The sequence below is a fragment of the Herpailurus yagouaroundi genome, unplaced genomic scaffold (assembly GCF_014898765.1).
Source record: "Herpailurus yagouaroundi ecotype Mexico unplaced genomic scaffold, PumYag 182, whole genome shotgun sequence".
NCBI lineage: Eukaryota > Metazoa > Chordata > Mammalia > Carnivora > Felidae > Herpailurus > Herpailurus yagouaroundi.
This window is the reverse complement of record NW_024412413.1, coordinates 41,817,997-41,841,204: the sequence shown is the minus strand read 5'-3', so window position 1 is coordinate 41,841,204 and position 23,208 is coordinate 41,817,997. Positions and strand designations below refer to the sequence as shown.

Below are 23,208 nucleotides of genomic sequence, written 5' to 3'. Positions count from 1 at the left end.
GCATAAGAGGAAATCAACACATACTTACTGACTGCTACAAATGGGAGTTTAGGGGGAAATAGGGTATTGATGAATTTATATCGATTACAATAGTCTTATGTGTACATTTGTATACATTATATGTATCTCCTGTCTCCTAAACACTGCATTTTAAGAAATGACAGATGCTAAGAATCTTTGTGTTAGTATCTAGACTTCTGTTTCTCTCGATTATTTCTATAGCTGTACAACGAAAATTCAGGGTGGTCTCCTTTATTGATCTACTGAAATGAAAGCCTGGAGAAATCATCTGACTATTCAGCATTCCTCACAAATCCCCCCTGAACCATCACTCAAATAAGTCCCTCTAATTTTAAGGAACAGATTGACAACTAAAAATATTTCTGTCTTTAAGGCACAGCATTTCCTGCCTTAATATCTCCATGCTTTATAAAATAAGCAGATAACTCTGGGTCTACAGTGGAAGCTAGGAAGACCTTGACCTAGAGCCTCCGTCCTACAGTCATGTGACTTAAAGCTAATTAAAGGCAGGCAGACCCCATCACAGAGTGATGACCTTCCTGGGCTCACTTTAGGACTCACCTGCTGTAATTTTACTACAGAGACTGGATGCCCCCCATACATGGGGGATTCAGGCTGGATGGTGTTGTGTGATCTTGACATCACAGGGCTCAGGTTGAGTGAGCCTGGACACTGAAGCTGAGGGTCTGCGGAGGAGAGTGTCGATGATTTTGGATTAACCATGTTTGCAGGACCAATGAGAAGATGAGCCGTTGATCCGAGGCCAGGCAAGCCAAAATTCACAGGTCCCACATTTGGGATAGCACCAGGGGCAGAGGAAATTGGCCTGGGCATTGTGGGAGAATAGAGAACAGGAAAAGTGCCCAGTGTTGGGGATGGTAAGACCATGCAAGGAATGCTGAGTGATGGCAGCTGACCTGAAGGTGGCCCCACAGGATGGGGGGTCTGACTGCCAGATAAGAGCACATTGAAACCATTTAATCCTGAAACAGAAGCAGAACAAGGTAAGTCAACATAACAGGAAGATACCATTCCAGCTCACATCCCACACGGCGCTTCCAAATGAGAAAGAACCCACAAAGAATGGATTCTGCCTGACCAGCCAACCCCCTTCCCGTGTTCTCCCCACCCTGCACTGCGTCTCCTCAGCAATGGCCACGAATGAGATCCCATAACCATCTGTGTGACAATGTGGTAGATGCCCAGGGCTACTGAGAGGGTCAGTTAATGTGAGTTCCACGTCGAGGAGGAAAATGAACTTGGATGGAAAAATTGTTATCTTTATTCTTACAAATTTCTAGCAAATTTATATTTCCCTCAACTTGGATCCTAGGCAACAAATCTGACAGTATTAATAGCACCTTGACTTTGTCACTAGTAAAAATTATTTTTTGTTTTGGTACAATTGGCTTCCCCTTATAATCCTATGTATTTAATAATTTTAAGCATTTGTAAACATTGTGAAGAGGAATCCACAGGCTTTACCAAAGTGTCAGTGGGTCCTTGGCCTAGAAAAAACTAATAATCCCTGTGCTGGGCTGTCATTTTCATTCGGCAGGAACCAAGTCTGTTTCTTGTTCCTCAATGTATCTGCACCACTGAGTATCATGCTTACGTCAGACCCTCAAAAAATATTTGCTAGTGGAATAAAGAACATTTTCTAGATAAGAGAACAATAAAAAAACACCTGCCTAACCTGTGAAGTGAATGGAAAGCTGAGGAAAATCAGTTAAAGTCTCTTTGCATTGAGAGCAGCTTTACGTACATGGTACATATCTTAAAAATTAGGTATCTACTATGTTTCAGCTTTATTTTGAAATACTAACAGCACTTGAGTCTTTCTGTCAGGTCCTATTATCGAAGTGCTTCGGATATATTATCTTATAAAATTTAGTTCAATTTTGAGAGCACCCCCATGGCATAGCAGCCATGGTTAGTGCTGCTTTACTGGTGAGGATGGCTGAATACTTCATGAAGACTGTAAGTGGCTTTGATGTCCAGCCCTCTGTCTCCAGACCTGGCCCTCGACCACAGTGAATGCTCAGTACCTCCAGATATGCGAGACATCGGCAGGCTAGCTGCACATAGTGGCCATGAGGTTCATGTTGTTCAGTAAACTGAACCAATGCCAGATTCAGCTGAATTATAAAAACAGAATGATCTTTTGAATTGTGCTTTTTTAGCAAATGAAGTTCAACGCATTAACAAAAAACTCACTTGCCCTAATTATTTTCCTAGTATCCTTCCAGTTGGTGAAAACGAAGACAGCCTTTGCCTTCGGTTCACAGAGGGAGGAAACAAGCGGTTTAGAGTAAAATGGCTCAGAGGCTGTACACAGCATCACTAATGGGCTACTTCGGTCAGGTGACGTGGACGAAAATTTAAAAATCTAATTCATGATCTGACTACCCCAAGGGGCCCTAAGACAGGGTGACATCCCTTACCGGCTGGCGACTGTACATAAAGATACTGCAGCAAAGAGGGCTCTTTGGTGCTTTCATTTTCTTTTGAAGACTTTTCAACCTCTGCATCTCTTGAAGAATTTCCCCACTCGGAAGAAACGCAGCAGTTTGCTGAAGCCTTTCCCGAAGCCTGATCTGCAGCAGAGACTTGACTCTCCATGTGAATGTCTTCGAGGGGCGCAGATCCTCCGGGACCCAGGGTCTTGGGAGAAGCGATGTCTGTGGAATCTGAGGGTTTCTAAGCACAACCAAGCAGGAACCAGAAAGGCACGTAAAAATCCCAGTAGTACATTTCAAGAACAGCCTTCTCAAAATAGCTAAGACATAAGCAGAAAGGTCAGAGATCGCCATGTGCCACACTGCATCGTGTATGTGAGTTGTTTCGGTCACACTTCTAGGAATGGTGTGAAAATCAAGGACATGTCATGTGCTCCTGGAGGTTTAGGATTCTGAAGCACAGAAATGATGGAGTTTTAATAATGAAAAACTGGCCATGGTATTTACACTATGAAATAAATTTCTGAGCTGCTAACGCATCCAGAGTGTGGATGCATCTTTTAGTGGCCCAGTATGAACGGCAGGATGGGCCCAAAGCCAGTCTTGGTTACCTAAGACATACTCCAGTCAGTCTTCCCTGATGTTATGCAACCCCAGGCTATATACACAATTAGAACAATTCACTCTGGCGAGGGGGAGGAATAAAAGAGAAGGGGTCGTAACTAAGGTACTGATCTCTGAGTCTGGCTGACCCACCATGGACTGCTGTCATGACCGTGCTTCTGCTCTCACAGTGTTTTACTGGTCATATCTCATTAACCTTCGAGGGCTACTTTGTGAGAGATACGAACAGCTCACATTTTTGCTCCCTTCACTTTGTAGCTGGGGAAACAGGATCTCTGAACAGGGATGAGAACAGACACAGACACTAAAAGCCAAATAGCACCTGTATTCCTGACTCTGAGACTCTGGTGCCTCCTGGATTACGATGGCTATTTCAGTGATCTCAACTTGTTTGAAAACAACAACAACAACAAAAAAAAAACAAAAACAAACCCAGAAAGTATAGAAAAAGGGAGGAGATCTACAATCATGTTAACGGTGATTGCCTCTATGTGGAAGGATTATGGGTCTTTCTTTTCTATTTTTCATATATCGTTTAGCATGTTATGCAAAGCAGGAGCTTTATAGAAAGCACTTGTTTTTTAAAAATTTTTGAGTGAGTCTGTGTGCATGCATGCATGCGCTGGGGGGAGGAGTGAGGCAGAGAGAGAGGGAGAGAATTTAAGCGGGATCCATGTTCAGCACAGAGCCTGACGTGGGGCTTGATCCCACGAACCCTGAGATCATGACCTGAGCCAAAGTCAAGAGTTGGATGCTTAACTGACTGAGCCACCCAGGCGCCCCCAAAATCGCTTTTCCTATGGTACTACTTTATGGCAAGACTATGGGAGAGCCAGTCCCAGGCTTAGTTATACAAGTGATACACAAAATACCTTCCATTCCAGACTCAGTAGCTTATTAGTATCTGTGTGTCTTTACTGGGAAGGAATTCTGGGTTAACGGGATGTCACTAAACATGTCCCTCCCTCCCCAAACTCCCTTACCTTGGGCATGACAAGGGCTAGAGGGCTGTCATCATAGTCCCTGCTCTGTCTTTTAGTGGCTGGCTCCTCCTCTTGAGGCTTCCTCTCCTCACCCAGGCGCTTCTGAACTGAGGGTGTGGGTGACTGCTCTGATGCCGTGACCTCCAAGCTTCCACTGTCCCTCTCCGACCCTGAGCCTGACCCTGGGGACGGTCCCTCCTGTAGGTTCCCATACAGCATGAACAGTGAGGTGGAGGGCACGTACACCAAGGGCTGGCCGGTCAGCAGGGCTGGCTTTGGCGTTTCCCCGTCTGAGGCGGCAGAAGACGGTGAGACACCCGCTTGTGCATTCAGACCATTCTGCATGGAGAAGGACTGCAGGTCCGTTTGGGCCACAGAAAATACTTGGTGCGCTAAAGGATTAACACGATATTCTGAGTCAGCAGACAGGGTAGGGGAAGGAGCAACAGGGTCCAGGCTGCTTGACAGAGGCATCACTCTCTTACCGGCAAAGGCCTTTCCCCTGAAACGAAAAGAAACATAATGGGTCTCAACAAGTTATCGTGTTCCACCAGCTCCTGATTCTTTGCCTTCCTCCAGAGAGATGTACCAAAGCAGAAATGAGATAATTCTGCTCATGCTGCTACTGAAGTGTGCCCCTTGAGCACCTATTAGCTAATCCCAGAGGCAGGGGCCCATGTGGATAGATGGTTAGGGATTGGGAGGGCCGCCTTTGAGGGATCTCAGGTTAGAGCTCAGACTGGCTCCTCCCCTGCTTCTTCTACATCTAATAGTTATCAGTTAGCATAATATTATAATTGTTTTACATAATTATGATAATGATAGCTCTCTGCCACCAGTTTACAAGACTGAAGCTCAGAGACTCATCAGCCTACTGAGGGTCACCCACCTCTAACGTGATGAAGCTGGGCCTCACACTAGGCACTGTATGACATTCTGGGTAGATACCAAAGACTGGACCAGAGTTTATTCATTTATTTATTATTTTTTATTTTCATTTATTTTTTTAAAGTTTGTTTATTTTAAGAGGGAGAGAGAGAGAGAGAGAGAGAGAGAGAGAGGAGAGGGGCAGAGAGAATCCCAAGCAGGCTCTGCACTGACAGAACAGAGCCCAATGCAGGGCTTGATGTCACAAACTGCGAGATGGTGACCTGAGCTGATATCAAGAGTCGGACGCCTAACTGACTTTAGCCACCTAGGTGACCCCAGATCAGAGTTTCATTTAAAGGATACATCTGGTTTGTTTCAAATCCACTGTGACATAAATGAACTGGGCTGTGAGGAAACAAAGTTACCTACTAAATTATTTTCTGCCATTCTTGTCCCGTTCTGTTCAGTATCACAATTTTTAGGCAGAACACATGAAAAATTAACCCCCATTTAACATATGAGATTATAAACAATGTCTGGGCGTTTTCTATGGAAAAATGTCTAAATATTAAAAAACATTTATATTTCTAGTGTATTTTTGGAAACAGGTGAAGAAAATCCTTTTAAGACTCCTCTAAGAGGGGCGCCTGGGTGGCTCAGTCGGTTAAGCGTCCGACTTTGGCTCAGGTCACGATCTTGCGGTATGTGAGTTCGAGCCCCGTGTCGGGCTCTGTGCTGACTGCTCAGAGCCTGGAGCCTGTTTCAGATTCTGTGTCTCCCTCTCTCGGACCCTCCCCCATTCATGCTCTGTCTCTCTCTGTCTCAAAAATAAATAAACGTTAAAAAAAAGGACTCTTCTAAGAACTAATCAGTAGGACCTATTTTGCCCAGTCTTGTTGTCCGTGTGCTGAAGTTAAAATGGAGGGCACTGGGCTGCAGAGGTGAGTGTATCTGTCCGACCACAGCCTGAGAGAGTGATCACTACTACTTGGCTGTGAGAAGCTCAACATGGCCATGCTGAGTCTATCACTCACCGTCCTCCCTCTGGTCATCCATCCTCAACCTGTCTACCTCCACCAACAACAGCACCACCGTCTGAGATCCAGGTGTTCTTTGTGATGTCTCTCTACTTCGGTGAGTCTTGCTCACTCACCGTCTTACACTGATTTCTACTCTTCCGTCTGCAGCTGACACAGCTCAGATCTGCACCATGACACAGCAGAAAGGCTGCAGGTGCTGAATCCCACCTGCTTAATAAAAGCGGCCAGAGTGCTGTTCTCCATGGAGTCTACATAGTTCATTATTGTCTGTCTCATAAACCCAAACTCTTCCACCTGGCTTTCAAAGCTCTTTGCCAACCTGACCTATTCACCTCCAACACCCCAAGTTCTTTTTACGAATGATGTTTCCCTTTACTATCCTATTTGGATAAATCATTACAGCTAAACTAATCGGCTTAATGTCCCGGTACTCCCTGACCCCACATCATAATCTGTTTCTTCCCAAATTTGTCCTTAAAAACCACTCTTGTTCCCTCATTAGCACTTCCTCTGCTTCTTCTGATAATACGTGATTTTCTTCAAAATCAGACCCAAAATTTGAATCAAAGAGTCTGGGTTTGAATCCTGGGTTTGAATCAGCACTGTGACTTTGGGCAAGTTATTTAACCTCTTAGGGTTTCCATTTCCTTTCTGTAAAATGAAGAAAAAACAGTACCCACCTCAAACGTTTGTTATGATTAGATGAGTTAATATATATAAAACTTTTGGAACAAGATCTGGTGGTTCATAAACAAAGTTATCTATGGTAATGACAAAATGACTCCTGGAGCTCCAATCTTCAGTCCTCAGTGCCATGTTAGTAGTGGATTGTCTTTTCTCAGTGTATTTGTTTTTATTTTTTCCCATAAGCTTTCATTAGCATAGGGGATCCATTCTTCCTACTTTTGTGTCCTTGATGCTATATCCAGAACAGTGTTAGGCACAAAGGGGAAACAGAAAATTCTTTTTTTTTTTTTTAAGTATTTATTTATTTTTCAGAGAGAGAAAGAGAGAGAGAGAGAGAGAGAGAGAGAATGTGTGTGTGTGTGTGTGTGTGTGTGAGTAGAGGAGAGGCAGAGTGAGAGGGGACAGGGGATCTGAAAGTGGGCTCTGTGCTGACAGCAGAGAACCTGCTATGGGGCTTGAACTCACAAACTGTGGGATCATGACCTGAGCCAAAGTCAGATGCACAACCAACTGAGCCACCCAGGCACCCCAGAAAATTCTTAATAAACAAATGGCTGACTTCTGAGGAAGACTGCTAAATTTACCTTTTGATGGGTTGCATTTCAATGTGTTCAAAGTTAACACCAGAAAATAGAAAAGAATACACTCAGAGTTTCTAAAAACTACTTACTGTGAACTGTCTTCTATTTTCTGTCGGTAAACAGCTGCCAGACTTCCAATTTCTAAGGAGTAGCCACCTGATCCTAAAAAGGAAATTAAAACTCTAACAAAATATGGCAAGAGGCTTACACACACCAATTATATATAGTAGGATTCATTATTCACAGCTCAGGGATTATAAGATTATCTCAAATCTGTTCTGGTTTTGATTCAAAGAGAGAAATTTCCAGAAGCTAGCTATTAGTGGGGAGTCCAGGTCTCATCAATAATTAGAAACAAAACAAAGAAAACAAGTGTTGCTTTGTAAACCTGATGAATGTCTGAGATGCATCAAACAGACCCAGTTGGCAAACCAGTGGATCTTCATGGCTGACTAGGATGAATTTCAGGCACGGAGCCATGTTCATTCCCTGTGAAGTCAGCAACTCTTTTGCCCTCAACCATCCTTTTACTTCAGGTAAGTGAAAAAAAGGGCATGGCCTAGAGTCAGCTCATTTTAAAATGCCTGGGTAGGGTGACTGTTACATGACAGCTGACGGAGTCCACGGAATAAGAAAAGGCATATACCTTGTTCTTCTCTATAAGGGCTGCTGGGCTCTGAGTTCACTTTCCTCTGGATCCTCTCAGAAGCCTGAACTGTGTTAAAAGAACCATGTCGAGCCAGCCTCTGTTTTGCACAGACTTGAATCTGGCCATATGTTTCTCTTTTCAATTCTGGTAAGACAGATGCAGAAACATCCACTAGTTCTTCATCTAAATAAATGAGAGAATTGGTAGTGTTGTTATATAGCTATAATTCAGGATAATTTTAGCCTTTTTAGAATATAGCTTTGGGAGCCTGTAATTGTAATGGAGCTATCCTATAAATTAAAAACTAAGACAATCAAAGGAATTTTATGAGCCTTGTCTCAAACCCCAATTTCTTTAGATGTACTAATTTTTTTAAGAGTTAGTAACAGACTATAAAGTGAGACCGAATTCATATATATTCTAAAATTATCCCAACTGCAACAAAAGTAGAGCAAAATGTTCTCCAACCCAAATTAGAATGGACCTGACATTTCAGATGCTTTCTTTGGGCAGAGATATCAAAGGAAAACCCAACCATGCTCAGCCCAACACACATATTTAGAGATTTTAACATTAATTGGGATCAGCCACTTCTGCCACAGCTCTAGGGCAATGAGTATACGAATCTCTATTTTCTATTATGTTCTATTATGTCTTTCTTAGGCAGTAGGAGGCTCAGTTACTAAGTGACCAAGGGAATAAGGTCAGCAAAAACGTCATGGTTGAAGTGCTGCAGAACAGTGAGAATAGAAGGGCCTTGGAGGCCCATTTTTTTGCTTAAAGAGGCTGTGTAAAATCAGGACAAAACTTCCTGTATAGAGCCAGGCCTATGTTTCTACATAGAAATAGTCCCTGTTGTTTAGTCATTCCCACCCTGTTCATCTGTGTGATTTTTCTTTCTAGGTTCAAAGCATGCACATTTGTTTGTTTATTCATTTATTTTGAAAGACAGAGGGAATGAGTAGGGGAGGGGCAGACAGAGAATCCCAAGCAGGCTCTGTGCTGTCAGTGCAGAGACCAAAAAACACGCATAATTTTAAGAAATATTTATCTATTTTGAGAGAGAGTAGGTGCCAGTGGGGGTAGCAAGCAGAGAGAGAGGGAGACAGAGAATCCCAAGCAGGCTCCACACTGTCATTACGGAGCTCGATGTGGGGCTGGAACTCATGAAGCGTGAGATCATGACCTGAGCTGAAATCAAGTCAGACACTTAACTGACTGAGCCACCCAGGCACCCCAAAGCATGCCCATTTTAATGAAAAGATTAACAAACTGAAGGGCCCTGCTAGACTTACATTTTCTAAAACACATAAAAACTGAAAAACAAAATCACCTTTACAAAAACCCCCAAAATGGTCTTTAGAAAGTTAAAAATTATAAAATCAAAAAGAAAATGGGTCCAGACAGTAACAGGGAACAAATTTACCCTCCTTCCTGAAACAAAATATCAGACAAAGTATATCAAAACAATGGCTCTCAAGACACTGGACAGCAGGGTCCTTAGAGACAGGAATCAATGGAGTGAGATTGAGGATTGCCCCCCCCCCCCCACTTACTGTCTGGAGAATGTTTCCAGGTTGGAGTATAGGGAAGGGAACCTGGACAGAAACTGGAAGTCTCTCCACATTGAGGTTGGAGCTGGGAGTCAAGGAAAGCCAGGATGGCTAGAATTTGCAGGGCAAAATACCAGAAAGGAGAACCACACAAAAAGAATGGTGGAGATCTGCAGAAGGTACTCCCACTCTTAAGTATTCCATGGAACACCCACGCGTGTGAGAAACCTACCCAATGTTACGGAAAGAACCACTCAAAAGGAGAAGAAGGAATAGTGTCTTGCAGTTCACCCAGGGCTGGGAATAGTGCCTGTTGTCAATAGCTAGCATGGAAAAATCTTGTAATTCATGGGTCACTGGTTAGAATGCTGAAAAGGGTATTATTGCCTCAGTAGTGGGGATAATGCACTAAAGACTAACTGCTGATGGCCCTGCCTACCAAAGCTTAAAAACAAGGCCTGAAAGGTTCACTGTTCCCAAGTAACTTCACTGCATCCCAGAACAAAGCTGAAGAACATTTTTAGAAAAACTGAAATATCTAGCACCCCACATCTTAGTGTCTGGCATATAATTAAAAATTACCAGGTACAAAAAGTTGAGCGAAATATAACCTGCAGTGAAGAGACAAATCAATGGAAATGGATTCAAAAGTGACACACGATAGAATTAGTAGACAGGCACATGAAAACAGGTATTATAATTCCATGAACTCAGGGAACTAGAGGAAAGACTGAACATGTTGAGTAGAGACATCAAAAATCTAAAGGCTCAAGTCAAACTTCCAGTGATAAAAACTGTAATGCTGCAGGAAAAAAATAGTGAATTTGAAGATATACCAATAGAAACTCTCCCAAATGAAACCCAGAAAAGAGAATGAAAGAAACAAAACAGTGAACTGTGGGACAACTTCAAGCAGCCAAATTTAGGCATAACTGGAATCCCCAAAGAACAGAAGCGGGGACAGAAAAAAATTCCAAAAAAATAATGGCTGAAAATTTGTCAAAGTTGATAAACACCTTCAACCCATAGATCTAAGAAGCCCAACAAACCCAAGTACAAGAGACATGAAGAAATACCAAAGCACACATAATCAAATCATTTAAAACAAAGCAGAAGGAAAATCTTAAAAGCAACCAGAGACAAAGGACACATTATATCTGGAAGAACAAGATGATGATAGATTTCTAACAAGAAACAATCCAACCTAGAAGACAGTAGAGCAACTTCTTTAAAGTACTGAGAGGAAAAACCTTCAATCCTGAAACCTTTACCCATTGAAAATACCTTTTTAAAAATTTATTTTATTTTGAGAGAGAGAGAGAGAGAGAGTGCAAATGGGGGAAAGGGGCAGAGGGAGAGAGAGCATAAATCTTAAGCAGGTTCCACACTGCCCAGAGCCCAATGCAGGGATCAATCCCATGACCCTGGGATCATGATCTGAGTCAAAATCAAAGAGTCAGACACTCAATTGACTGAGCCACCCAGGAGTCCCAGCAAAAATATCTTTTAAAAACAATGGAGCAAGGTGGTAAAAAACATACAGATTTCCTGTTACATGATAAGTACTCAGGATGTAATGTCTGCCATGATGGCTATAGCTAACACTGCTGTATGTTATATACAATAGTTGTTAACAGAGTTAACGGTTGTTAACAGAACTCCTAAGAGTTCTCATCACAAGGAAAAAAATTTGTTCCCCCTTTTTTTCTCTTTTTATTGTATTAATATGATGTATGCTAACCCAACTTACTGCAGTGATGAATTCACAATATATGTAAGTCAAATCATTATGCTCTACACCTTAAGCTTATACAGTGATGTACGTTGAGTATATCTCAATAAAGCTGGAAAATGGGGAAAATAAAGATATCTTTAGACATAGGAGAGCTGGAAGAATTCATTAGTGGCAAACCTGCACTACAAGCAATGTTAAAGAAAGTCCATCAAGCCAAGAAAAATGATACCAGATGGAAACCCGCACCTACAAAAAAGGGATGACAAGCACCAGAAATGGTGATTACATGGGTAGATATAAAGTTTTCCCCTTATGAAAGTCTTTTAAAAGACAATAGACTGTTTAAACCAAAAATAATAACAATGCATTGTGGAGTTTATAACACACAGAGCAGTAAAATGTTTGGTAATAATAGTACAAAGGCCAGGCAGGGAGAAGTGAAAGTACGCTATTAGAAGATCCTTATATAAGTAGTACATCATTTGAAGGTAGCCTGTGATAAGTTAAAAGTACATACTATAAATCCTAAGGCAGCCATTAAAATAACACAACAAAGAGTTACCGCTAATACGCCAATAAAGCCAGTAAAAAAAAAATTTTTATGGAAGCATAAAAAATAATAAATCCAAAAGAAGTAAAAAAAAAAAAGTAAAAAGGGAAACAATGAGCAGATGGGACAAATTGAAAACAAATAGCAAGACAGACTAAAGTCAAACATCAATAATCACCTTAAATGCAAATGGTCTAAACAACTCAATTAAAAAGCAGAAATTGTCAGATTAGATGAAAAAACTCTCAACCATATACTACCTACTAGAAACTCACTTTATTTAATTTTTTTTTAACCTTTTTATTTATTTTTGAGACAGAGAGAGACAGAGCATGAACGGGGGAGGGTCAGAGAGAGGGAGACACAGAATCTGAAACAGGCTCCAGGCTCTGAGCTGTCAGCACAGAGCCCGACGCGGGGCTCGAACTCACGGACGGCGAAATCATGACCTGAGCCGAAGTCAGCCGCTTAACCGACTGAGCCACCCAGGCGCCCCTAGAAACTCACTTTAAATATAGGTACCAATAGTTAAAAGAATGAACAATATACACTATGCTAACTAATCGAAAGAAAGCTGAAATGATTATATTACCATTAGATAAAGTAGATTTCAGAACAAAGAATATCATCAGGCATAAAGAAGGGTCATTCATAATGAGAAAAGGGTCAATTCACCAAGAAGACGTAGGGATTGGTCTTAAATGTTTATGTACATAATGACAGCTTCAAATACACATAGCAAAACCTGATAGAGCTGAAAGAAGAAATAGACAAATCTGCAACTATAATCAGACATTTCAACATTCCTCTACCAGCAATTGAGAGAAGAAATAAACATAAAGTCAGTAAGGATATAGAAGAATTAGACAACACAATCAACCAACTTGATTTAGTTGTCATTTGTAAAACATTCCACTCAACAAAGTAGAATATACATTCTTTTTAAGTGCATATGGGTAGACCATATCTGTACCATAAAACAAACCTCAATAAATTTGAAAGGATTCAAGTTACATAAAGTATATTCTCTGCCCACACGGAATGAAGTTAGAAATCCATAAGAAAAAGATCTGGAAAAATCTCAGAAAAATTGGAAATGAGCTCACATCCCAATAAAAGGAAAACATAAAGGGAAATTGCAAAATATTTTGAATTGAAAGACAGAGAAAACACACATATCAAAATTTGTGGGATAGAGCTAAAGCAGCACTTACAGTAAAAGTTGACAGCATTAAATACCTACTAGAAAAAAGAACGATCTAGAATCACCTCCACTTCTACCTTAAGAAACTAGAAAAAGAGAAAACTGAACACAAAGTAGAAGGATAGATCTACTAGAGATAAACTGAATAGCCCTATAACTGAAAAAATTGAATCTGTTATTAAAAACCTCTCATGTAGGAAACTGCTTGCCCACATGCTTCACTGGTGAATTCTACCATATGAACAGATGTACATGACTATTTACTGTAGCTTTATTTGTAAATAAATAAATTTATAAGTAAATTTCTAGCCAAACACTGGAAATAATCCACATGTCCACCAACAAGTAAATGAATAAAGAATGATATATCCATATAATGGGATACTCAGCAATGTAAAGGAATAAACTATTGACACATGATACAATACTATTAATCTGAAAGTAATTATGCTGAGTGAAAGAAGCTTGATAAAAAGAGTATACACATTACAGTCAATTCTTGTTATTCACGGTAGTTATGTTCTGTGAAGTCACCATGAACACTGAATTAGCAAATACTGAACTACTGCTCTTAGAGGAAATACAGGGTTAGGTTTCTGCCAGCCTCCAGTCACAACATTTTCATCAACTGATCAACACATAACCCTGTTTTATATGTGTGTCTGTTTAAAGACACCTTATTTAATATACATTGTTGATTCATTAGTGTTCAACTCTTAGCCAAAAGCACTAGAACGCATGCCTGAAGGAAGCTTTTCTAACATATGTATTTCCACTGTAAGGCACTTCACAGCCTTCTTGTACTTAGAATCATTAGCACTTCAGTAGGACACTTGTGAGCCATTTTAACAGCATAATCCCCAACACAAAGCACAAAAAATGTGAATACATGGCCTTAAAAAGACCACGGAAAGGACACTTGTTTATAGCATGAGAGCCAAGTAGGAACAAGTACGAGAAACAAGAAGGCTGTGTTACCTTGTTTGACCTCAGTTGGGAACAAGGGTGTTACCAACCGAAATTTTTGCCACTCTTTGCATGTCTGTGAATGAATGAGAAAATTCTGCGAGTGTTGATTTTGGAGTTATCAAAAAATTTGAGTGAGTATGTAAATTTGCAAATATGCACTCTGAATAATGAGCATCGAACTGTATATAATTTGCTTATAAAAATTTTTAGAAAATATGTACAAAATCTAGAGTGAAAGAAAGCAGATCAGTGGTTGCCTTGGGGATGGGACGGGGGTAAGGAGGGAGGAATTACAAAGACACAGGAGACTTTGGAGGGTGATGGGTTCATTATATTGACTGTGGTCATTCTTTCACAGGTGTACACAATGCAAAACCTACCAAATTGTAATTTTAACCATGTGCCATTTATCCTGTGTCATAATAACTCAAAAAAGCTGTGAAGAGGATGAAAAGGCCACGATGGTGGGAAGGAGAAGAGGAAAGAGACATTTATTAAGTTTACCCATGAGGAATTGCTACACAAGGAGTGAAGGAGAGTGAATTCAAGAAATCAAAGGTAATGTGAAGTTCCAGATTGCTGGGTTGTTGATGACGATGGTGATGTCAGTAATGAAACTAGATATACAGAAAGAAGATCAGGTTTCTGTCAGATAGAGAAAGTGGGTTCACAATGAGGTTCCTGACCTGGTCTCAAGTCCTGGTCCCCTCATCAGATTGGAGCCCTTCTAGCTGGGTACACAAATCCCTTCGTGAGACTTCTCAACACCACCTCAGTTCCCTGACTACCCTATTTTCTGCAATGACACTACTACCCTTGAGTCCCTCTTCTTTTTTTAATCTATCTAAAGATCTCTTGTCACTTCTGCCTATTACATCTAGGACAGATTTCTTGGTTTATTTTGAAGGCTTCCAAAACGTCCCAACCAATCACATTTTATGTCTCGTTATCCTCTAGCCCATGCCCTACACCTAAATCAGGGTGGCTGATCTCTAAACATGCACCAGATTTGTTCTTAGGTATCTTCTCCCTGAACTCAACAGCTCTCCTTCCCTCCAAAACCTAACGGTTCCATTCATCAGAATGTCACCCATATCCTCTCTGAGCTCCCCCAGAGCCAGGACCACCGTGTGTCGTGCTTAATCGTTCTCTAATTTTCAAATGTAGGCTAATTACACCTTCGATAGAAGCTCATTAATCAACTAAAGCAAGTAAAGGCACTAATCTGGGTACTATAGGGTAATCATGGATGAACACAGGCTGAGTCTGCTTTTAACTCATCGGGAATCTGCCTCTTTAGAAAACAGTTTGACCATTCCTTAAAATGTTAAGCATAGTGCTACCATATGAGCCATCACGTCCACCCCTAGATATACCCATGAGAAACGCAAACAGACGTTCGTATCAAAACTTCTCTGTGAATGTTCAAAGTGGTATTATTCATAATTGCCAAAAAATGGAAAAAATCCAAGTTTCTGTCAACTGATGAATGAATAAATGAAATGTGGCACATCTATACAATGGGATAGTATTCCACAACAGAAGGCAAGGAAGTACTGATACATGCTATGAGGCTGAAGGACCTAAAAACACTGTGCTAAGTGAATGAAGTTGGTCACAAAAGACCATATATTGTGTGATTCCATTTATAGGGAATCTCCAGAATAGGCAAATCTATAGAGATGGAAATATATTAATTTTCTCCTGGTGCTGGAAGGGAGAGGTTGGGAAGAAGTGGGAAGGAAGTGCTAATGTGGACAGGGTTTCTTTTGGGGATGGACTGTGTTTTCCAAGTAATTGTGGTGATGGTTGCACAACCCTGTACTAAAAGCCACCGAATTGTACAATTTAAATTGATGAGTTATGTGAGTTACATCTTACGTGAGTTATATCTTAATATGGTTCTTAAAAATTAAAACAAAAACGACCACGTCGGGCTTCCAATGAATGCAGAGAGCTGGGGCAATGGCATGACATCAACATCACCGAGCACAGTAGCACAATACTACATCGCAACAGCTCAGATGCGACAGTCTTTTCTCCGGGTGATCAGGGAAAACTTCACGGAGGAGTTGACATTCAAGCCACATCTTGAAAGCCGAGTAGAATATGTTTGGGTTGAAAAGAAGAGGGCTTCACAAGTGAAAAGGCTAGAAGCTAAAGGCAGAGGTGTGCAAAATGGCAAAGCTGTGTAATTCATGCAGGCAGGGATGGCATCACACGCGCCTTTCAATCTCTCGTGGCATTTAGTACAGTAACTTCATGTGCACAATGCACATGCAGTAAGTGCCGGCTGGCCTGAATTAGTTATACTTGATTTTAAGTGGTTTCATCTAGATCCTAAGTGAATAATGTGTTGTAAGTGAGGTAGAGAGCTGTATCTTTTATGAGCCTGGGTTAAGTGGCAGGAATTTATGCCACTAATACCAAAATTGGAAGGGTAATTTAAAAATAACTTTAATGGCTTCTTTTTTCCAGGCAGCACAGCTATATGTAAAGTAGCTGGTATAGTAGGATCCAGTCCCCAATTGCTCAGATATTACCTGTCAAATTAGAAGATAATACCCTTTTTTGCTCTAGTTTAGTAAAATTATAACACTTGTAACCTGTTAAATAAATTACCAAAAAGGTGTTCATGACATCCATACTATATTTAGAAGCCATCTCATCACGTATTAGTTTTGTGATAGTAATCGATATAATTTTAACACTATCTGGGATTTCGAAGAAAAATAATGCTTTATTTTGCTGATGCAGAAACACCCAGAGTTCATAAGAAGTGTTATTTTTAATCCTTAATCCCAAACTTCCAGGAACTTTGGAATAAAATAAAACATGCTAATGAGTTATAATTTAATAGTTACAGAAACTCCCACATTATAAGCTCTCAGGATCTCCCTTCCTACCATATGGGAGCTGGCCCCACACACCATTTAAAGACTAACGTTCCTTGTTCCAAGAGTGATACCTCTAGTCTAATTTTGAATGTGACACAGGTTATGGGAAATGAAGATCAATCTCATTGAGTGGTAGATGCATGATTTGGGAAAGGAACTGGGGATTGAAAATAAAATAGGTCCCTAGCAAAACCATGCCACCTTACCGCTGGAACTGAAGTCCACAGGCCCGATCCATTTGAAGGCTGGTTTCCGGCCTCGCTCCTCGGTTACATGCACCTTCTTTATTAGAGCCAAGCTGGTCAGAACATTGGCTATGTCATAGAGGCGTCGTACCTTTGCTTGAAGATATAAAACACAATTATGGTCACACCGTCTGTAACACCATTACATTTTAGTTTATGTGACAGGTCACTTTTCTGGGCGGCCATATAAACCTCAAGCAGAAAGCAGTGGGGTGCAGCAGAGGCCAACGGCTCTGTCATGCAATAGCCCGAGATTTATGGATCTGATGTATCTGAAGACACATACTACGGGAAGGTCAGTGTGTCTTTCCTTTTCCACAACTTCACACCCCTTGTGAGAGGCACCTGGTAATGAGCAGGGAGCACCGAGATTTGCAGGGAGCGCCGAGATTTCAAGAACGCCAAGGGAGGGAAAGGGGCTATAATTAAAGGCTTAGTAAATGTAATTCTGATGTGTGGCATGTCAAAAGCTCGCTCTGAGTTTCTCCCAGCAGGAGGTGGTGGCACCAGCTCCAGCAGGCAGCTGGCCTGTGAAAATGACAGGGATTCCCCAGAGCTTCCCGTGAGGCTGCGCTCTTGGGCACACAAGACCGTTGGGGCTCAAGGTCATGAAGTTCAGCTGTGCTGAAGACAGGCATCTGGCCACCTAGTGGGGGAGGGGCGGGGTGGTCCTTCCCTGCGTCTTATGAGGGCTGGGGGAGAGACATTTGAAAATGCAGGTACTAGAGGAGACATTCAGAAGAGGTGGTAAGACATCTGACAGGCAGGGCAATACCCACAAAGTAATGTCCATTCAAGAAATCAATTTACAGGTAGGAAACCCACTTGACTTTGTATCTAAGACCAATCAGAGGAGCTCTGATTATGGTCCAGGAACATCAAACATTCACCCCAGATGCAATCTTCTTCCCAATTCTGATAGAGCTGCATTTTACCTACTCATTTCTCCCACAGGGTGCCTATACCTCCAATGGAAACAGAAAAAGCAGAAGCTGAGATCATGGCTTCCCAGGCCTTGAAAGGGCTACTAGCAGCCAAGGGCATTTGGCTCAACCTAGGCTCGACAGAAAAGGAAGATGCACTGGGTACGAATCTCGGAAACTCTATTCTTGCCCAGCGGCCTCATCCCACCACCCCTACCCTACCCTGGTCATTCCTCTGTTTCTTACCTGCAGACAACTTTCATCTCCACCCATCAGGAGAGTAGGCAGGGGGTGAGGAAAAAAGGGGAAAGAAAACTCAGACATTCTGTCTTGGAAGCAGCAATACTAAAGAGAAACGCAAAGCATCTTACACCCTCCCTGACCTGCATTTGTGGGATGGATGGCATTCTGCTTCCACCATCCATCCTAACTGCCGAGGAAAAGGCATCGGACAGAACTTTAATGGGAATTATAGTATTTACTAACTTACCTCTCACAGCCCCAAGAATCTTTATGAGTGCAGGAAGGACTGCACTTCTCAAAAACAATTTCTTCTTCAATCTCACAGGCAGAAAATATCAATATATGATATGACACCCTTTTTGTACTTATAAGTGGATTTAGGTGAAGATGCTTACTTTTAAATTTACTATGGTCTGGGGTGTCCTGGCTTTCTTCTATCAGTATTTTGGCAGCCACATCAAGAGTAACAATCTTGGTTTTGGAGACGAGGAATAGCATGACAAACTTCTGGCTCATAATTCTCAGAGACTTGTCTTTTCTACTGTTTGCAGATGCTACAAAGGGAATGAAATGAAAGCATCAAAACATATAATTTACCACATGAAAGATGGTACTTAGAGTTTGCCAGAACTAACTCTACCAGCAGATGGAAAGATCAGTCTTGTTACAGGCAGAAGCCTACTGGACACACAGCACAAAAAGATGGCTTGTAAACAAATGAGATGGATTTTTGTCTTTTTTTTTTTTTTTTTTTTAAGTAACCTCTACACCCAATGTGGGACTCGAACTCATGACCCTGAGATCAAGAGTTGCATGTTCTACTGACTGAGCCAGCCAGGCGCCTCAAGAAATGAGATGGGTTTTCTTATGGCTTGGAAAATGACTCTACAGGAGGCATAAACTCTGAAATGCGTATCTGAAACCACTCTTTAATGCTTTACACTCCTACTTCATAGAATAAATCCATGAGGTAGTTTTCCTGGAGCAACTTTTTGAAAAGATGAATGCAGAAGGATAAAAGGAAGGGTAGACTTCACAGACGGTTTTCAGAACATCAGCTGTTCGCTCAAAGGCAAGAACTCTGTTTTTCTTTCTCTGTGCCCACAACACCTAGAATATATCTTAAACACAGTAGGCGCTCGCCTCTTCCATTGCTTTTCAGAAATAAGTGAAGAACTAAGCTGTAAATGAGTAAGAGACACTGATTAGATGTCTGTTGCTGTATATGGCAGGCAAACCATCCCTGACAGATGGCTGTCTCCTCTGGTTACTAGTATAAGAACTGGCTCATGGGGTGGAGCTAAAAGGCATGAGGCAGTAAATCTAATGAAAACCAGGCCCACATTTCCATCCCTATTATATATGTAAGGGAAATGTTGAGTGATACTTGTACTTTATCATCTTAGCAATGGGATTTAGGGTAAGAATGATGAAGATCAGTGGTCAAAACAGGAAGAGGCTCAAAAGGAGCTGGGAGGGGAAGAATAATGTAGATATAAATAAAAAAAAAATTCTGTATCAAATGACAGCAGGGGTTATCTATCTTTCTTACCAACGTGTTCTCCTAACGGGGTTTGTTCCTAAGTAATCTACCCTAAATAGAATTTAAAAAACTGAATTCTGTGAAAAGATAACTTCTTTCCAAGTGAAATTTCCTTAAAGGCTCACAAACAGAAATCAGCATGGGGCTGTCAATCAGAAACGGGAGCGCCGTTAGCGATCTGTGGTCCAAACACACCAAGTACCAAGTGAACTGCCACCAGACAGGCTTGAAGTGAGGTCGAGTGGGAAGCCCAGTGGGGGAGCCATCTGTCCCCCTTTCTTCAGTAGGTAGAACAGGAGGACATCTCCCTCCAGGGCTGTCGATCTGGCACTTCCCGCCTTAGCAGTGAATCTCTGTGGAAGGAACCATCACTCGTGTGGTTTTATGGTGCACTCACAAGAGGGGTAGTCGGGTTCAGAGAAATCCAGTAACTGTTGATCTTGAGAATCTGGGCAGCCATCTTTTTTACGTTCTCCAAGTTTATAATCCATCAGCTCTAGCTCTTTCTGTTGGAGATGTGCCATCTGCTCCTCATATTTCTGCTCCTCTCCCAGTCTCTGGAGGCTCCTCAGGGTTTTTGGCAGGCTGTGCCGTCCATGCCAGCCATACTGATTCTTGGCCACCCGGCTGACCAGATGCAGTGATTCCAGCACATTTACGATGTCATAGATACGTCTCCTTTCAACGCCTGTTTGAAAAACAGAAGTCGACAATCATGCAGGCAAACATTTTTGAGTAAAAATTCCTTGAGGGCCTGGACCATGTCTGTAAGCTACTCTACATGCTGCCCAGGGCAATGCGCAGCAAGGGTGGATGCTCCACAAACCGAACCTGTAAGGATGTTCTTGGGATCCAACCCTTAAAAGAGCGAGGGTAAAAAACATCCACCCAGAGATGGAGGATAGTCGCATCTCTGTTACGTCAACACCAGTATGTCTCTTCTTTAGACCCATTAGGTAAACCACGTGAACACCTCAGCACGTTAAAACAGGTGGGATTGAGCAACACGTGTACCAGTATGTCTAATGGACACCTGATGAATGCTGTTTGGTTGATTTTGACTTCTCCTAATTATGCAGACTGTAAAATAAACTGTGTCCAACGCGTGACACCTCATTTGGACAATCGTATCCTTTCCTGGAGTTTGAATGATGTGGAATAATTATCTTTGTTAACTTTCTTAATGGCCCAGGAAGGAAAACAGATGGCAAATATTTTGTTTCCTATTTTGCGTTGGAAACTTAGGAGTCTACAGCTTGGGCACCCTTCTCAAGCTGCTGGAGGAAGCTACAGCCAGGGCTGAACAATATACGAGGCTCCTTTTGCTCATAGCTTGGCCGCTGGTAACTGTCCCCGTGCTCCCATTCACAGCCGTTCGGGCTAAACAGCCCAGGGGTAAAGCACAGACACTCTTTATGCACAATACTGGCTGACCATGAAGTTCTTCAAGTCTCTACCCACTTTCCCAACACTCTCAAAATAGCTAGAGTTATAGGGCTGTCTACCACATTTACCAAAAATATTTACAGGAGTTAAGTGTGGGGGCTTTGAGGTCAGACTGCCTGGATTTGAATCCCTGCTCAATCCCTTACTACCTGGGTAATCTTTCTATGCCTTAGTATTTATCTCATTAGATGAGGAGGATTAAATGTGACCATAAATGTAACGGGTCTCCAATAGGGTATCAATTTTTATCTACTGTTATGTATTATTTTGTAAATACTTTCTGCACAGCATTGGAAATACCTAAAATCCCTGCTAGCATGAGAAGTCACAGTATAAACAGATTTTAAAACTTTCCTGTGACTCATCCTGCTGAGCAACAGGCCCTTAGGCTTTTGGAACCCACTGGCTCCTTTGCTCTCATCCGAGAACCCATAATAAAAGCCTCCGGGCATCTCCCAGAAAACTGGTCCAGCTACAAAGATGTCCTCTTTCTGCTCACTTGCCAGGAGCCGTTATATAATCAGAGCAGGCTTAGTGAATGTAGCTTCTGGCCCTTCAAAGATTTAACACAAGAAATTGATCAAATTCTGATGAAAACTTTGGAGGTGAAACGAAGTTCTATTATCTGCAGGAAGAGGCATTTCACAGTTCATCAGAACATTTAGGCTCATGAACCTGAAAGGCTCTTCATCCTCAGAAGCTCAGACTTCGGTGCCAGATGCCTGCTGGAAGGTGCTGGCAGGGGCAGTCAACAGCCCCTTGTCCAGATCTGCCTGTTTTTTTTTATTCCAGTCTGTTTTCATATATTAACACATCTTGTTTAGAGTGTAACATTCCATAAACCTTCCCATTAGAAATGTCATGTGAACGCAACTGAGACACCCCAGGGCCAGCCATATGCTGGGCTGTTTTGTGATTCTGTATTAGATACAAATTGTTAATTCTCCATCTAGTGAGTAGACATCCTAAGAAGGGAAAATAAAGGAAGATTCTGACCGCTTGAAGGTAAAATGAGTGTTTAATATGCACAATGGGTGTTTAATAGGCGGTGTTGGTAAAAGCCACTGTGGCAGCTGCCTTTCAATCTGGACTGGGTTTATCTGTCTACTGGCTCGTGCACTAAAAAGTTCCATTTCACAGGTCTTGAGACCTTCAGGCTACTCTGGGGCTTGCTCCGTCAGGAAGGTTTTTCCCAGCATCCAGCCTTTTCCTTTTGTATCAGCGTAATCCTGTTAATCCTAGCCATGGCATTACGTACGCCCCCATGGATTTATCAGTTATTACCATGCTTCCCTTAGTCCGAGATGGAGCTTGTCTGATGTTTTTGTCTAATCTTTTGATCTAATCTTTTGTCTTCTGCACTGACATTAGTGCAAGGTCCATGGATGGAAGCTGGGTATATGGAGGAAGCTGGTTGCATGAACCTCAGTAAGGACACTGTATGCTACTGTTTTACCCTCATCCTCTGTAAGATTAGTTTCTAGGCCTTTGCCTCAAATGGGTGTACCCTAAGTCTTCATCCGCTGGGTCACTTTCCCTTTCTTGTTTCATTGGCACTGACTCCAAATACTGTGTTTTACTTCTGGGCTCCCCAACCAGGCACTGTACTTCCTTTCCCAGAGGGTGACAGGATAGGTTGGGGAGGGCAGGGAGAGATCTAGTAAGAGCTGAGTAGAAAGTGTTCCACGTAATAGTAGGAGTTACCCATGCCCGGCCCTGAGTGAGGCATGTTGCTGACATTCTCCCCAAACTTTGCTAAGTTTCTGCAAGGTAGGTGCTATGATCCTTGTGTTTCAGACAGGAACAGGTTAAGTAACTTTTTAAAAACTCTCACAGCCTATAAATTGGAGAGCTCCATCTGATCCAAAGCCCAGCCCATGGTCCTTCCATCACATTCACTGCCTCATTTTCTCAAGTTTCTAGCAACTAAAACAGTTTTAGCCATCAGTTTGAATAATTCAGATGGCCAGTCATCTACGGGGGCAC

General features: G+C 41.9%; 1 protein-coding gene across 2 annotated transcripts in view; it reads right to left on the bottom strand.

Moving 5' to 3' along the window:
• The window catches only part of E2F7 (E2F transcription factor 7), a 40,209-nt gene that overhangs the window by 3,670 nt on the left and 13,331 nt on the right, over positions 1–23,208 (bottom strand). The window contains exons 5-12 of one of the 2 annotated variants that reach the window (XM_040491365.1): positions 20,174–20,464; positions 18,629–18,787; positions 17,029–17,163; positions 7,912–8,097; positions 7,355–7,427; positions 4,088–4,589; positions 2,466–2,721; positions 583–1,004 (exon numbers count right to left, since the gene is read on the bottom strand). In XM_040491365.1, the coding sequence (XP_040347299.1) occupies positions 583–1,004; positions 2,466–2,721; positions 4,088–4,589; positions 7,355–7,427; positions 7,912–8,097; positions 17,029–17,163; positions 18,629–18,787; positions 20,174–20,464 (2,024 nt within the window). The remainder of the gene's footprint in view (positions 1–582; positions 1,005–2,465; positions 2,722–4,087; positions 4,590–7,354; positions 7,428–7,911; positions 8,098–17,028; positions 17,164–18,628; positions 18,788–20,173; positions 20,465–23,208) is intronic. The other variant, XM_040491366.1, reaches the window with a different exon arrangement.